The 18545-nt window shown below is 34.5% G+C and overlaps 1 protein-coding gene across 1 annotated transcript in view; it reads right to left on the bottom strand.

Moving 5' to 3' along the window:
- The window catches only part of TM9SF3 (transmembrane 9 superfamily member 3), a 63675-nt gene that overhangs the window by 14167 nt on the left and 30963 nt on the right, over positions 1-18545 (bottom strand). Inside the window, exons 7-10 of the mRNA XM_057734587.1 lie at positions 18215-18381; positions 14382-14476; positions 10713-10843; positions 156-295 (exon numbers count right to left, since the gene is read on the bottom strand). Coding sequence (XP_057590570.1) covers positions 156-295; positions 10713-10843; positions 14382-14476; positions 18215-18381 — 533 coding nt within the window. The remainder of the gene's footprint in view (positions 1-155; positions 296-10712; positions 10844-14381; positions 14477-18214; positions 18382-18545) is intronic.

Raw genomic sequence — 18545 nt, 5'->3', positions numbered from 1 at the left:
TCCTGACAACATAAGTTGAAGGAAAAAGGAAAAAGATAGATTCTTAAGTTTAAACTTATAAATAAATGCCAATTCTAAAAGTTATGTATACATAACAGCCTTAAGAATTTATATATTGAGAGAAGCAATCACATTACATTAAGCATTCTCTTTACCATTTTTTCTCCGGTATGGGACGAGGCACAGCATTGACACGACATGGAAAGTTGGGTTGACCTGACAGATTTCGGCCAAGTATTGTACCAACGAGATTTAGAGGAAGGATAACAAAAAAACAGATGCAACAAACGGCCACCTGTAAATTAGATTAAAATATGTGTGATTACTCAGAGAACGATAACATTAATAAAAACAAGTAAAAAGGACACAAAAATTTAAACACAATTTGATCACAAAAGAAAATGTTTAAGTTCAATATGGGTTAAAATTGTGCAGAATATATACTAATGGCAATAGGAAAAGAATATGCTTTAAAATATTAAAATTAAATACAAGTTGAACTGTTTCCTACTGTAGTTCCTGATTTTTCGTTTCCTATTCTTCCATACTATTCCTGCTACAGTCCCTTTTTCCTCTCCTTTCACCTTCAGCTGTCATGCTTTTAACACATCCTTTATCTTTTATCATTGTAACCAATTTATTTACTTGCCTACACTTCATTACTGAGCTCCTAATATGCACAAGGACCTTTACACGTTATTTACCTACTTTACAGATGAAGAAAATAAGATTTACAGAGGCTAAATAACTTCCCATGATCACACAGTTAGTAGGTGACTGAACTAAGATTTCAATTCAGATCTGCCTGTCTCAATATGTCTGCTAGTTTCTACTCTACAGTGCCTTAGGATCTTAAAAATAGAAGGCTATCACTATTTATGTATATACATGTGCATTACCAAAATGAGTATTTTTCTGCCAATTAATAATTCAAAGTCTAAAGTTACTTGGAAGACCATACACAGATTCTAGAATTAAAGTGGTCAGTTAGAAAAGTATTTATTTTTGTGATTTTCTTTCTCTTTATATCAATCTGCATACTCAAGGAGACACACTCAAGCTCTTTTCCAGCCAGCATGTGGTTAGGATTATTTCACTCTGAACTTCTAAAACTGGAACAGGACTAGGACTGAATCACCTCTAAGATCTCTTTCAGTTATACATTTTGGGGTTCTAATAAATCAAAAGTAAAAGTGAGAGAAAAGCTGAATGAAAATTGTGAAGAAACTGAAAGAAATGAAGAGGTGTGGGGTAGAAAACCCACAGTGATTACATAAGAGGGAAAGAATCTATTTTGAAGCAACATTAGTGAAAACTCTACATCTTCATTATATCCTTATGGGTGATAGTGTGTGTTTAAACAAGCCAAAGAATATCATCATCTTCCTTTCAGGTAAAACTTGTACAAATGTATGAGAGTTAAGAGACTTCTGAAATTCCATTTTAAAGCTCAGACTTTGGGAACTCAAATCATTGGTGTCTCAGTTTAGACCTGTTAATAGTATGAATTTTTGCTCATATGAATAACAAGAACATGTGAAACATAAAAAATAAGTAGATGTTTTAAAGACACTTTAAATACTAGGGTATATTGTGAATTATACACATCTCATATTTAAGGGGTGAATTCTGTCTCAATTTCTGTTATTGATTGCTTTTTAAATTATTATTTTGCTATCACTAAGTACATAAAACTCACAAATATTAACACACTGTAATAGAGACCAATGTATTTTCCCCTTAATTTATAAGAACTCTAATTTCAAATAAGGACTGAAGAGAAGCTGGAGAAAACATTCCTATGTGGAGTGACATGGTCGAGCAAAGTAGTTTTCAAACTATTCCACAGAACCCTCAGGTCCTGCTGAAAAATTTCAGGAATTCCACAAGCATTTGATATGAATATCCTTTTGAAAATAGTTTTAAAAAATATTTTAAATGTAATAAAAAATATACAGACTCAAATTAGTTCTAGACCAAATATTAATAACTGGAAATACCACAATCAAGTCAACTCATTTTCATGCAAACCTCAGAATAAGTTTCTCGTGCTATCTCTGTATATATTTGGACTCCTAGTAAATGTGTCATTGATTAGGAAGTCTTGTAATGCTACACTGGCCTTTTGTTCTCCCACCCATCCTCCACCCCGACCCAATTCAGGCCTACACATATTTGCTCACTAAAAGCTTTACAAGCAAATGCACTACAGCACATGCATGTCACAAGCAATTAAGTGGCAGGTGAAATGAGGGCATATCTTGCCTTGTGTGCTTAATCAAAGCATAACAACAGTCAATAAAGGAACCTATAAACAACCTCATCAAGACATTATCAACTGCTTAGCATTTGTTTAATTTTTCCCTCCTTTCTTGACTTTTCAATACATGATAAAAAATGTGAGCAGTTTGTCAGAAACTGTTAGTGACTGAACTGTGAAACCAATTTCCTACTCCTTTATGTCCAAGTTCTGGATGAGTTTACTTGAAGAATACTCTGAGACTGCAGGCAAGCTGTTAAAAAAAAAAGTCACATGGAACTAAATCATCCGTGAAGTCAGGATTTTTCTCAATACTGATATTCAACCAAATAAATTGGTTATTGAAAAAGAATGTTATCCGTACCCCTTGTTATTAGATCTCCATTTATCTCAACTTTATTGCTCTCATTAAATTCAGAATGTTAAAATACTGAATTTGCAAAATTTATTTATACTAATAGAATCATGCTTATATCTGTTTTATTAGGCTTCTGCATTAAGCTTTCATTTAAAATGAAATTTAGCAACTGAGAGTTAAAAAACCATTAGTCTAATACACTAGTGAAAACTCTGGAACTCAGACTAATATAGGGCCCTCCCCCAGAGCTTCCTAGCCTCTGTTCATGGACCAATGTAAAGTGAAAACAGGGAGGGGGGAAGTAAGGACTCACTCCAGGTTGAGGGCCCCCCTAGCTACAATAAGAACAAGTCAGAAACAAGTACTGCCTATCACTGCTTAATACTCCAAAGATGTATCAACTGGTCAGCTATTCTCAATCTCAGTCACAAACCAAGAAGGCGACTATTATTCCTATCTTTGTTTCCAGACTGGCCTTTTAAGGAAATCTGTGGTGTGAGTGGAATGGAAAGGGAAAAGGCAGCCTAAGATGGGCTATTTTGGAATGCTATGGGATATAAATTTTATTAAGGGAGATAGACTAATTGCTTATAGGTAAGGTGATTCTCAGAAAATATATCATCTTGTCAGTCATTATGTTTAGACATTTCCTTGACATGCTCAGAGTAGACAAGTTTTATCACTCCCTTTCTACCTTACACATTTTATGTCTTTATGTCTATATAAAAATTATTTACCTACAATTTAAGCGTTGACAATAATCAACCTAATAATCAGGACAACGCCAACTCAAACACAAATGCTTATAAGAAGCCTATCTATTTTATAGATATTTTCAACATGCTAATAAATAACTCCCCATTCTGCTTCTTGGACAACTTCAGTACTGTAACAGAAGAAACACTGGGTTTGAAGTTAAAAATTTATTCTATAAAGCTAGCATTATCCCGATACCAAAACCATAAAAAAAGACATAAGAAAATTGCAGGTCAATATTTTTCATAAATATAGATACAAAACAAAAAAACAACAAATTTTAGCAAATGGAATCCAGTTATATATAAAATGGATAATACATCATAACAAATTGAGGTTTATCAAAGGAATGTAAGATTGGTTTAAGATTTAAAAATCAATCAATGCAATTCACCATATTATCAAACTAAAAAAAGAAAAATCATAGGTCATCTCAAAAGGTGCAGAAAAAAATCGTTACAAGAGCCAACCTCCCTTTGCAATAAAACAAACTCAGTAAACTAGGAATAGAGAGGAACTTCATCAGCTTGATGAAGGACATCTACAAAAAACCTATAGGTAACATTTCTTGATGGCATAAGACTGAATAAGACTGGGAACAAGACAAGAAGTCTGCTCTCACCTCTTCTATTCAACATTGTACTGGAGGTTCTAGCCAGTGCAATAAGGCAAGAAAAAGAAATAAAAGGCATACAGATTAGAAAGGTAGAAGTAAAACTGTCCTTATTCTCAGACAAGATGACAATCTATGTAAAAAATCTTTAGGAATCTACAAAAAAGAAATTAGAACTAATAAGTGAGTTTAGCAAAGTTGCAGGATGCAAAGCCAATATGCAAAAATCAACTCTTTTTCTATATACTAGCAACAAACAATCAAAATTTTTAATTTAAAAAATACCATTTACAAATAGCATAAACAATATGAAATACTTAGGGGTAATTTCAATAAAAGCTGTATAAAACCTAAATATTAAAATCTACAAAACATTACAAAAAAAAAAAGATACCTAAATAAGTCAAGAGATATACTGTGTTCATTAATCAAAAGACTCAATATTTTTAAGATGTGAATTCTTCCCAAATTGATTCACAGATTTAATGCAATCCTAATCAAAACTTCAGGATTTTTTTTGAAAATTGACAAGCCAACTCTAAACTTCACAATGAAATGCAAAGAACCTAAAAAATCCAAAACAACTTTGAAAAAGAATTGATTTCAGGACGTTGTAAAGCTACAATAATCAAGACAGTGTGATACTGGCATAAAAAAAATCAATCAGTGCAATGGAAAAGAAAGTCCAGAAATAGATCCACATAGATATATGGTCAACTGATTATCAATAAAAGTGCTAAGGCACTTCAGTGAAGAAAAGGTAAACTTTTCAACAAATGGTGCTAGAACAAATGAATAGCTGTAAGTAAAACAAAACAAAACCCCTTGACCCTTAACTCATACAATATATAAAATTAACTAAAAATGGATCACAGACCTATACTTAAGAGCTAAAACTATAAAATTTCTAGAAGAAAACATATGAGGAAAACATACTGATCTTTGATTTGGCAAAAAGATTTCTTAAAAAGGACAGAAAAGCACAAACCATAAGAGGAAAAAAAATCAATAAATTGGACTTCAAAATTAATAATTTTTGCTCTTCAAAAGATACTCTTAAGCAAATGAAAAGACAAGCCACAAAATGGGAGAATATACTTGCAAAATACATATAAGACAAAGGACTAGTATCTACAATATATGAAGAACTCTTACCACTCAACAAGACAACCTATAAAAAATAAGCAAAAGATTTAAACATTCATTAAAGAATATATATGGACGGCAAATAAGTACACAAAAATATTTTCAACATAATTAGTCATTAGGGGAATGCAATTTAAAACCATAATGAGACAACACTACACTTCCCCTTTAATGGCTAAAATTAAAGAGACTGACCATATCAAGTGCTGGAGGTAATGAGGAGCAACTGGAATTCATATAATGCTAATGGGAATGTAACATGCCAAAACCACTTTAGGAAAGTTTAAAAGTTTCTTGAAAAGTTAAACTGTCAATATGATTCAGTCATTCCACTGTAGTTATTTATCCCAGAGGATCAAGAACATATGTCCACACAAAGATCTGTACATGAATACCCATAGCAGCTTGATCTGTCATAGCCAAAAACTGGAAACCATTCGAAAGTTCATTACTGCGTAAGTGAATAAACAAACTGTGGTACTTCCTTGCATTAAAATACTACTGAGCAATACAAAGGAACAAAACTTTTAACATATGCAACAACATCGAGAGATTTTTTAAAATAATCTTCTGAGTGAAAAGAGACAAAAAAGGTAATACTGTGATTCTACTTATATGAAATTCTAGGTAATGCAAACTAACCTATGATGACAGAGAGCAGACCGGTGGTTACCTGAGAATGAAAAAGGGAAGGGAAAAAAAATTTTTTTAAGTAAAAAAAAAGAAAAAAGAAAAAAAGAAAGATGGAAGAAAGGAGAAGAAAAGGGGATTAATTACAAAGGTATATATACAACAAAACTTCTGGACTTGATAAATACCTTTTTTAATTGCGGTGATTGTTTTCCAAATCTATACCTATATTGAAACTCATCACACTTTAAATAGACAAAATTTATCATATGTTAATTACACCTCAATACAGCTGTAAAAACATACAGACCAAAAAAGGCATAAAACATTCTTCACTCACTGCTCCCAGCATAAATTTGAATTCCGGACAGAGAGGAAGGAAAGAAAAAAGACACAAAAACTAAAACAAATCACCACCACCACCAGTACCACAACAACAAAGAAAATGTGACTTTAAGTGAAAAACTGAGTCCTAGTTTTTTGCTTGATAAAAGAGGCATAATGCATACCACTATCTCTATCTCTTTAAGTTCTTCTGAAAACCAGGTGAGATAAGGGGTGTGAAAGTGCTTTGTAAACTACAAAATGCTATGCAAATATACCTGTCATTAAAATTCATCTTGTTAGATCAGGTATATCATTTCAGTCAGCTGAGATCATTCCATATTACTAGTCTCCCCCTCAACCCCTGTCTCATGTCCTTGTTCAATTTAATCATCAGATAGCCATACCTTTATATAAATCGTTAACAATTATTCCAATAGGTCAAGAATATGTCATGTTCTACTAAAAGACATATTATGTGTAACATTATGTCACATAACATGTGACATATTATGGGTAATATAATACCAATACTTTAATTCTATCAATATATTTACATGTCTACCTGACTGTACTATTCTAACCACATTTCTCCATCTTGTCCAAGATACTATACTTTAAATATACTCTTTTGTTCTTCTAGTCTTGCTAAAACCTACCAAAAAGATGAAGCTGTTCTGGCATTTTTATTTTAATGAATCCATAACAGCTCCTAATGTTCATTACTTTCTGTGATTTAAAAAGTACATTTTAATAACACATTCTAAAATCTTGTGCCTCATCAACATCAAGCTCACCATGTTTTGTAAGATAGAATCCACTTTCTTCATTTTCCTCTAGAGAAACAATTTGCCTCTGTCCAGTTTTACAACACTTCTGTTCTCTTACACAGTTACTCAAGCATTATTTGTCAGCATGATCTCTCAGCATCTCTAAAAGATTATTTACATGAGTAACAAAACTTACTGCTAAGGCGGCTGGGTACTCCTGTACAATCAATCCCCTTATCTATCTTAGGCTTCACTTCCCTCTTAGCAGGGATTATTTTCCTCTTGTCTTTTCTTGTTTGAAGGTTATTTTATTTGATGAAAAATAAATAGAGAAAGAATGAGATGGAGCCATGCTTCTTTTACTCTGTTACATCATTGAACCCATGTAATGAGCCTTTGGTCTTGCTACAAAAATATTTTTACAAAATCCTTTTGTTTGCCTTAGCACTTGTCAAGAGTTCAGGTTAGGAAGTGGAGGTTTTCTAACACTTTATATAGACCTTTATTATTCTTTTATACTTAGGTATACTGTACTCTTCTTATAACCTTTGAGAGATCACAAAATAGCACCCATCCATGAATCTTTGTCTCCATGTTTTCCTCACTGTGTTAATTTCCGGAAATAACAATATATCATGAATTTCCCTTTTTTGTTGTTGTTGTCTTTTTGGCTGTGCAGTGCGGCATTCAGGATTCTAGTTCTCCAACCAGGGATCAAACTCGTGGTCCCTGCAGTGCAAGCACGGAGTCTTAACCACTGGATCACCAGCAAAGTCCCCATCAACTTCATTTTTGAGAACCTCGAATTCTCAAGCCATTTTCCCAGTTATGGCCCAAGACTTGAGTCATGAGAGAGCATTTCTCTAAATATTTGTGAAATCTGATTTCCTAAAACCTAGGGCATATTTCTTCATGATTCCCCTCCCAAGCTAAAATAAACCTTAAGACGACATGACCCCTGTTACTTTTCCACCAACTGTTCTACCCACTGAGAGACAAAACCATAAAGTATGATAAGTCAAGGATTTATCAGTACATTCTGAGCCGAATAATATTTAGGTTAGAAAGGTTATTAGTTTCTATGCTACCTTGCCTCTATGAATTTAAAACTCTGCAACTTGTGCTTTGAAAGCATTCAATAACATTAAATTAAGACTCTCTAAGTTTATAGCCCACAAAAGACTTGATGCCTAAAATGGTTTTTCAGAATATCCTGGCAAACTCTTCCTCATTCCCAAGAAACTCTCATAGGACCAAAAATTCTGGGTGTAACACCTAAATCATTTTTGAATAAATTTCAAAGGAAAAAGGTTTTACCTTACCAGAATCAATTTAATTTGAAGTACACTCTCTTCGACTCTCTGTAGTACCTCTGCCAGAATATACCAACTTCAGGAACAGGTATGTTCACCTCTAAACAGTCTTTGACCCCAAATTTCATGTAAATGCTTACGTTGTTTTGTAATACTCTCTAAGAACCATGCCTTAAGCCTAGGACGCTAGACATTAGCTTAGTTTACCACCACCATCCTCTACTTATGTTTCTTTTAGCTTTATTAAGCTGCTAAGATTGACTAATATTAACAAGTTTAACCTGGCATGGATTTAATGGCTTTTATGTATAATTAAGTATACATGAACAGAGAATCTAGGATCCAGAGACAAATTTCACCCACTTTCAATCTTATCTTGGGCTAGTCCTGGGGACAACAGCAGTTTTCTGACAAGACCCCAGATCCCAGGTGGGCAAAATCCCCATTGGGGCAAGACAGAAGCTGAAGTCACTATTATTACTAAGGCTGAGTTAAGCCCTCAATTGTGGAATCTCTCAGAAAACAGAACTAGAGCTAAGATCACCCAGAGAAGGGGCTCAATGTCCAAGAGATCAAAGGAATAGGGGACAGAATGAGCTAAGGCCCAGGGAAAAGCATAAAGGAGTATCTGAAGACTCTGATTTTCAAACTAGGGTATTTAAGTAGGAGAACCAGCTTCTCAGATGCATGTGGTCTGGGAGCCTTTTAGCTGACAGATCCATCCTCAGATGCTGTGGACCAGAATCAGGTAAATACGTGGGTTTAAAGCAGGACAGATAAATTGGCATAGGATGAAGCCCTGGGCACTGAAATTTTTTAAATTCCCAAGTGATTCTAATGTGTACCCAAGGTTGAGAACCATGGAGTTTATGAGAATACATAACCATTCCCTTCATAATGCCAACAAGTCAAATAACTTAAAATACAAATTTAAATAGTTAAAACACTTAACAACTAGATCAAACATTCATATAAATTCTTAAATTTCATGTTCTAAACAAGTTCTGATACTGTTAAAAGGAAGAAAAAAATGTTAGACCACACACCTGATTAAAACTTGAGGGCAGTGGAATGCCCTTCACTCAGCATTCCTACATTACAAATTAGAATGCAAATTAAGACCATCACATTGTAGGAGGCCGCTAACCACCAACAGCCAGTCTCTTATACAACAAAGATTAATTTTACAAACCATCTCTGGCTCAGCATAGAGTTCGACATTGTATTTGAACAGTAGTAATTATTAAATTATCTAAAAGGCAAGTTACAGTGAATATTAACATTTAAAACCCCATTTACACAGTGGCAAAATTTATAATTTTAGTGAAATAAAGCAACTTTGAAATATAATTTTCATCACATCAAATTCAAAACTTTATGATGAAAATAACAGAATCAGAATTTTAATTTTTAAAGCACTATGAAAGTAATTAATTCAGCAGATCCCTTTAAGAAGCAGCCTGACTCTCTACATATGCTTTCTGATGGCCTGGAACTTCTGATGGCCTGAAGCAAAGTCTTTCCCAGTTCATTAACGAATGTAACTAATTACTTTACCCTTTCCTAACCATTATCAGTTACTGTGGCTTGCAAAAACAAAAAGCAAACAAAAGCTTTCAATTCTGAAGCAACTTACAAAATATTCCTAAACAGAAAGTATTAAAGACTTAGTAAAAATATATATGCAAGGTGTCTTTGAAAAACCTGGACTGTAAAACCAATCATCTGGAATTTCTGTGAAACCATTCAATAACTCCCATATGATAGAAAGCCAAAACGAGATTAAAATTCAGACAGAGATATGGGTTCCAGTTATAGTTCTGCCATTAACTACCTGTATGACCTTAACCAAGTTATATCACCTCTCTGAAACAGACTAACCACCTTGCAACTTTCATATGTGTGTGCACATTTGTGCAAAGTGTACATTAAGACTAAAGTCTACTCCAGCCCTAAAATTCTGTTTCTAGTGAAAAGATAAGAACAGGAAGAATCTGGAGACCACGAGTTAACTCTGCAAAGCACCGGTATTTCTCTGCTTTAGTTTTAATATATTTAAATAATTTAAAACATTTCAAAGTCTGTGATAACAGGTAAGATATGATGGGATTTTAATATCTATAGCAACATATATTGTTGATATTAATATAAATGCTTTAATGAGGTTCTAAAAATGGTACACTGTTACAAAAAAAACGTTATGGAGAGTCTTCACTTCTTACCACTGCACTCACCTATCACCTTAAAACACCCATGTTTCTTGTGTCATCATTCTTTCTCTAAAATATACTAATTTCTCTCATCTCTAATAAACCGTATAGCATTCTCTTTTGTCTAACTTTAAAGCTGGCCTTTCACTTTACTGGCTGACAGAAATAAGAAAAAATTTTCTTTACCTAACTTTCCAGGACTGGGTAGAAACTGGCTGCAAATATCAAAACTCCTAGTTAAGAGGTACTTTGGAGAGACAGCAGGCCTCATATTAGAATGCTTAGAAACTCTTTCAGTTTAAAAGTAAGATTCAAGTACGCAAGTCACTCACCATTGTTCCAAAAGGAATGGCTCTCGAAGCATGGTAATAAATGGCTATAAAATTGATGAAGAAGGCAGTGCCACACACCATAGCTGGGATGAGGAATGCGCCAATGAACATCTGCTTTATCCATCTCCTTCCTGAGAGAAAAGGGAAACTGTAACAATCAGAGAGCTAGGTAGACAGACATATTAATGTTTAAAAGGTGGTTATTCAGTACCAAATTGTTTAAAATTTTAATGGAAAGATCTTAAATATGACATCCTAATAACTGTTTCAAAACAACAGCTAATAAAGACCAATCCAGCTATTCAAGCATGTTTAATGGAAACACAGCTTTTGACGTGAGTGTACTGGTAAAAAGCGAAGAACTGTGGTAAAATACTCTGGTATTTTGTTCTGATTTTGCCACTGAACTGCTGTGAACGCTGGTAAACCACTCAATCTTCCTGGGCTACAAGCTGGCCTAGAAAGGTGTTTTCAAACTGTTACTTAGGAGTTTTGGAGCTTCTAGGAGGTGCGCATGAAGTCATTGGTGAAGGAAGGGCCCAGGTCCCCCAGCCCTGCTTCAACCAGACAAGTTCATTTTCAACAGTTTCACACATTGTAGTTTCATGTACGCTCTCATCTGAAAAGAGGATTACACTGCTTTAAACAAACAAACAAACAGAAATTTAAAACCCCTCGGGTTAACATTTCCTAAATTTACTCCTAGCTCTAGAATTATGATTATAAACATATAATTAAATTCATTTCTAAGTTTCAAAAGGAAAAAACAATAGAATTGTTTCATGAGCTTTCTCTCAGCAATTAGAACTAAAGATTTATGTTTTACTATTTCTTTGAACCTCTCAGCATTGCCAAAATTCTATACAGTGAGAATCTATTATTTAAGGACTTCCCTGGTGGCGCAGTGGTTAAGAATTCGCCTGCCAATGCAGGGGACACGGGTTTGATCCCTGCTCCAGGAAGACTCGACATGCCACGGAGCAACTAAGCCCGTGAGCCACAACTATTGAGCCCATGTGCCACAACTACTGAAGCCCACATGCCTAGAGCCCATGCTCCACAAGAGAAGCTGCTGCAATGAGAAGCCCATGCACCACAATGAAGAGTAGCCCCCACTTGCCACAACTAGGGAAAGCCTATGTGCAGCAACGAAGACCCAATGCAGCCCATACATAAATAAATAAATTTATAAAAGAAAGAAACTATTATTTAAATAACCCAACGAAAGAATTTTTAAACTATGTAATCAAAAAATTTAATTGTGTTCATAATGACTGGGAGCACAACAAGAGCTACCTTTCTAGAGTGCACAAGCAAGCACACCTCCGGGAAGCATCTCCAATACTGCTCAGGAACAGAATGTAAAAATGTAACACGGGATCACTATTAAAATTCACCCCCACAACCATAAGCAATAGGACCCAAATAGAAAGTGTTATAGGAAAAAAAAGGCAATATCCTAACTTTTGTTTTCTTCTATATAAAGCTCTTTTAGACCATCTATCTCACAGAATCACTACCCCAGATCTTGACATTTCTCCAGAAAAAATCCTTGATTCTGAACTTTTGCCTCTCTTTAATTTCTTTCTCAGGTAAGTTTCAAGAACCCCTCCTTTCTAAACTAATATTCAGTGTTTGAAAAACAACACAAAAAGGGTAAAGACTAATTAAAATGATTATGTCTCTTATTAAATTCCAGCTCTTTCCTAGCATTCTCTTTTCCTGCACTTTCCACATTATCTTCTCAGATTCAGACACGTGTTAATAAATTCTATACTGAACTACATTCAACTCTTTCTCCCTTTCCCTCCAACAGTCAAAAAGAATCCCAAGCACACAGCACTAGGTACAGTCAGTAGCCCAGGCATCTGCACTGTGCTCCCACAGCTGCCCCACACCCTTGGAGGCTCTGGTCTTTAAACTGGGTCTGGAGCGCCATTCAGCGCACTGAGGACAGTGTGAAGTCTGAGCTCCACTGCAGCTCAAATCCTGAGACAATGTTGAAAAATTCTTGATTCTCTGGGCTGACCTCTACATTCACCTGGTTTTTAGGGATCGCTCAGACAAAATATCAGGATGTGATCTAACCTCCTCAGGGCACTGTCAATCAGAAAATAACCTTTAGATTATTCTTGGTAAGATTTGATACTCACGCTTAAGTCTGAACTCTCTCCACTTTCAAGAGTAAGTGTAGTAAAAGTTCAGTTTGGTTGGGTGTTCTTAACTTGCAATAGGGCTAAAAGCAAATTTATGTCCAAGTATGAATAAATTTCCTGTTTTGAGTAATCTTGTTTTTGCTGTGGAGACTTTTCTGGAGGCCATAAACTGCACAGTTCTTAGCCTAACTAGTTTTCAGGTCAAATTCAAAGTAGGAGTTACTTTAGGCACCTTTATTTCCTTGGGATGGTAGACCTGCATGCTAAGACCCATTTCCCATATCTAGAGGTGGAATAGAGAAACTGAACAGCTAACTAAAAGAGTTAGGAATCGGGACTTCCCTGGCAGTCCAGTGGTTAAGACTTCACCTTCCAATGCAGGGGGTTGTGCGTTCGATTCCAGGTTGGGGAGTTAAGATCCCACATGCCTTGTGGCCAAAAAACCAAAACATAAAACAGAAGCAGTATTGTAACAAATTCAATAAAGACTTTAAAAACGGTCCACATCCAAAAGAAATCTTAAAAATAAATAAATAAATAAATAGTCCAGAATATGCAATGATACTCCCTTAGGCAATTTAAAGAATTATCTCTGCTAATATAGGACCAATTAAAAAAAAGCCATGGTAAACCCGGATATCCTGAGGGAATTTTAAATGATCTTACGCTCTGAGCTCCTATAGCCTATATGTCTAGTCTACTGAAAGAAAGCAGGATCCCCTAATGCTGACATTGCTTAGGATGGGCTGGGAAAATCACATTAGGAACTATCTATAGGAATATAATTTTAATGTCTTTCAACAACTCTTCATTCATAAACTGAAATATGCAAATCTACTACTTTTAGCATTTTTCTGACCCCAAACAATTACAGGAAAAACAAAAGAATTTAAAGACCTTGAATGCCATCACAGAAAGAAATACCAAGGAGCAGTACACTTGTATCATTCGCGCATACCCCATCATTTCCAGGTCACAACTGTAAAGAAGCAAGGGGTATTTAAGACAAAGTTCTCTTAGAGAAAAAGATTGTGACAGAAAATCTTTGTGCAGGGTCCTCTGATAAGCACTTAAGAGTCAACAGAAATAAACAGCTTTCCTTCCCATTCTCCTTCCATTGCCCAAATATTTATCCATAAACCATGAAACATGCCTTTGACTGTAAAGCTATATACTCTATGTGGAAGCCTCCAGTGGAACACTACTAGGGAATTGGGCACCTCAAAGCAAAGTAATATCAATAACTTAAATACACTCTCACCTACATGTTTCTCAGGGCTAATTCACAGTGGACAATGGAGATAATCTATTGATTATTCATAATTTTAGGAAATAAAATTCAAGGATTTCATAAAAGCAAATCAGAACATATAATAGGTTTGGTGGAGATTATGTGAAATGGGATAACAAAGGACTTTACAATGGCTGTACTGCCCACTCTAAATTCCATATACCTCACAGTGAAATATTAGCATCTATAATTAAAAACACAAAACGAAAACTCGTAAGTTACCTCCTTGTCTAGCATACAGACTTCCTCCAAAATAACCATTCACTGGAGATGTAGCAGCATAGACAAATATGGCTGTACTGAGCATTGACCCCCTCCTAAAAAGGCAAAGCAACACGTATGATAAACTAAAAACAACAATTTAAAGAAAAATCAGTCTATCACATTAGCATTAGTTTAATTTCAAAAATAAATTTAGCAGGAACACAAAAATATCTTCCTGGACTGCAATGGACCTCAAAAGGTTGCCTGATGAGTGAATTTCTAGTTAAAATTGCACTTAAATAATAACAGACTGAACCTAATTTTTTTTTTAATTTGAAGTTAAATTTCATAATATTCTAAACAAATATTTCACATTTCTTTGGCAAAAATATTAGGAGCTGGCACGAAAACTGTTTTGCAACCCTGTGAACCAATCACATCATATGGAAAAGGATATTCATCTGTCAAGAAAAATAATTGGAATATTCCTCTTTATAATTTAACTGCTTGAGATTCTTGCCTGCTGCTAGAAATAAAATGGAAGTGCTATAATCTATATTAGTGCTATTGCTTTAAATGGTATAATACTGAGACTTTTCCTGTTTAGTTTCTCTTATACTGTTAAAAATGTTTTTAAAAATCCGTGGGTCCACAAATCAACATTAACTCAGATCAACAATTTCTAACCTCCTCTTCCAATAATGATATCTAGGCAATTTAGACCAACTCTCCTACTGAATAAAACTGGACAAAATATTTTAAATGCCTAAACACAAAGAGAAATATTAAAATGTTAAAATGACAGTATCATTTGCCATAATATAGAAATGTACTTAACTCACTAAAAATAAAGATCATTTCTGAAATTTACAACAACTATGAAGGTAAGTCTATAGATAGAAAATATAACCTTGTCATTTTGAGTTAAAGAATACTCTTTTAAATAGAATTTACAAGAATATCACACTAATGCGTGCACTGGAAGGATACACAATTTTCAAAAATTAACCACCTCTGGGTAATAATTATTACATTTTCATTGTCCACCTACAAAGGCATCATGCAGTGTTGAAACGTGCCACTCCCCTGTTCAATTATGTTCAATTTCTTAAAGTAGATGCATAAATTAAAACACTGAAATATTTAATTACATCAATATATAGCTAAATACAAAGGTGGCATAATATAAAAGTTTGCCATTCCTATGTTTAAAAGATTATGGGCCTCTCAAAGTTACTCAGTTTAAAAACCAAATTTGTTTTTTCAAGAATCTATTAAATACTGCACGTACTAACTTATTTCTTCCAGACTATCACTAACAAATTGATCCATTCCGTTTATAACTGGGTGTGTGAACACTGACAAAGACACTAACAGGGAGTTCAAACAGGCTGCTCGTGTGACTGAGGGTCCAAAATGACTACCAGGGAGTTAAGTTTGTAGTCCCCAGAGACATTTCCACTAAATGGAAGTGTGAGTATAAGTTACAGTTTTAAAAATCAGACATACCCTTGTACCTCTTTGTTCATAAATATTTTATGGGCATTTTCCACCCAAAATAGACCATTTTCATCTACAATGAAAAAATCTGCTGAAGGAGCAAACTGTCCTCCTCGTTCATCTTTCCAAGACTGAGGGTGGGGGGAGGGGGGTGATATCTAAGTAGCTGCCTCACCTACACTTGCCATCTCACCACTGCAAAGCAAGTTTCAGCACAGCAGCTGCATTTTACAAGAATCACCCGTACCTTCTCAAACACCATGCCTTCTCAAGGGTTAGTATCACACTAACTGGCATCCATATTGATGCTAATCGTTTCCCTACCTAAATGTCTTTTTTCCCCCGATTGCTATGATCATCACTGAGCAAAGTAATTTTCACAAGTTACATTATCTTCTTTTTATACTCTAGAATCCTTTAGATTCCTACCCTGGAGTGAGTCTTACAAATTTTATGTGCAAGTTTTTCATTTCCTCACCATTCTGTATTTTTCTATCTTCATTTCTAGAGCATAGAAAATTAAGATACAAGTTCCAGAGTAAGAGTGCCAATAGAGGTTCAAATCCCAGCTCACTAGCACCCCTGACTAACAGTGTGTGATCTTACTCGAGTTACTTAACCTCCCTGAGCTTTACTCTTCTCATCTGTGGAATAGAGATAATAACAGTCCTTTTATAGGGCTGCTCTAAGGATTAAATGAGCTAATTGAGCATAAAGCTCCTAACACAGAACCTCAAAAATGTTAGTCGCTTTGATATCATAATAATACTCACAGCTGTAGTACTTATCATGTAAGTGATTAAGTATGTTCACTTCAAATAAGCACAACATAGAACAACCATCGATAATAATGACAGACTAAAATAACAATGCATGACTTGCCTACTAATACCATCAATTAAATGTGGTTTATTTCTAAAAGCTGAAGGTCTATAAGCAGAAGAGCTTTGGCATTAAAAAATGAATTGCCAACACTGTAACACTAACATTTGAGAAGGAACAAAGCGAAAACTTGGATTCTAGGAGAGGTCACCCACTACTAACTCATAAGACTGTGCCTATACAGTTAGTGTCAATTCCACAGTGATGAATTTAATCCAGTATTTAATGTAAAGCATGACTTCTTGAAAGACTTGAAATGCTTTTCTTGAATTTGGGATTTACTTCATCTGAAATATATTATATCCTAAAATAAGAACTATCTGCCAGAACACTGAAGTTTAGGTTTTTGCCAATTATTTTAAGGTTTATGTGGTAAATATGTTACACAGGTTATATTAAAGAAATATAACAGAAACTACAAAGGAATAACTTTGTTGATTAATACACATTCACTTGAGTTCAACAAGCACTGACTGAGTACCCTGAATACACGAAGTTCTTTAGGTACTCTCAGAATGCAAAGATAAGCTAAGATCCAGTCTTTGTTCCCAAGGAGCTTACTGTCCCGTGGAAGAAACAGCAATTTAATATAGTTAAATATTTAATATACAACTAAAGAGCCATGCTTTCAGCAACAATTTTTTGCTTGTCCATCAAATGCCAGGCATATTTAAGCAAGAAGGTATCATGAGCTGAAACAGAGGTATGAAATATAACTGGAGAAAAGTGTCATTCTGACTGACGACTTCATGGGGAGGCATCTACACCCCAAACTCAGAGCATATTTGCTTTGCTGAGGTCATTGTTCTCTGAGCACAAGGTTATAGGGCTACTCAATAGGGATTTGAGATCTTGGTGAATGTACAACTTTTTCTTATGATCCAAAGGCCACACACCAAGAATTTCTTGCAACTGGTTTTGTTTTCCAAGAAAAAATGTACCAGAAATCATGTAAAGATACGATAAGAAGTGATCCAATTATTTTTCTAACCTCATGTGCCTTTTCCACTACTCTTTTTTTATTGTTATTTACAATGCTTTCCTCTGTTCTGTGGAGTCTCCAAGTTTTGGAGGCAGATGTGAAGTACTAACTCAGTAAATGTGTAAACCTTGTGCACTTCTTATAAAGATCTAATTGGAGCTTCAGCTTTCAAAAAAGTGCCTATTCACTTTGTCAAACAACTCTGATTTGTAAGTAACTCTGCTCATACTTCTAAACGAATATAACTGCTAAAACCAGCCAAAATGTTCAATAACACCAGTAATTCTAGGGTATAACAGAAAAATAAACCTATAGCTGAAGGATATTGTTCATTATTTAATCTGTTTGCAATAATGACATTTATGCTATTTAAATTCTAAGATAATTGAAAACAGCAAATATTTAATTATGATTGACTTAAAAGGTTCCAATTATTAAAACTACTTAAGAACAACAAAAAGTAATAAAGTCAGGCACATGTACTTACTCTGTATACAAATCTTCTATCATTGCAACAATAATAACAATGAGAGACACAGCAAATATCTGACATCCAGAACCAATGAGAGAGGAAAATATCAGCGGGTGACTTGATGGTCTAAATACATCTCCATGCACCTGCTTCCATCCATACTCATCTCCTAGGTCTCTATCCTATATACATATATATGTTGAGAGAAAAGAAAATTCAGAATGAAATTAAAATATATAAAATAGGTAAAAAAGTTACAATTACAGTTGTAAGTTCCCTCCCTATAAACTTATAGCTATTAAAAGGGTTTCAAAATATCAAGAAAAGACATTTCAAATTTAAAATA

This window comes from Hippopotamus amphibius, chromosome 5 (assembly GCF_030028045.1).
Source record: "Hippopotamus amphibius kiboko isolate mHipAmp2 chromosome 5, mHipAmp2.hap2, whole genome shotgun sequence".
NCBI classification, from domain to species: Eukaryota; Metazoa; Chordata; class Mammalia; order Artiodactyla; family Hippopotamidae; genus Hippopotamus; species Hippopotamus amphibius.
Note: the sequence above shows the minus strand (reverse complement) of the source record. Positions and strands in the feature narration are given on the sequence as shown.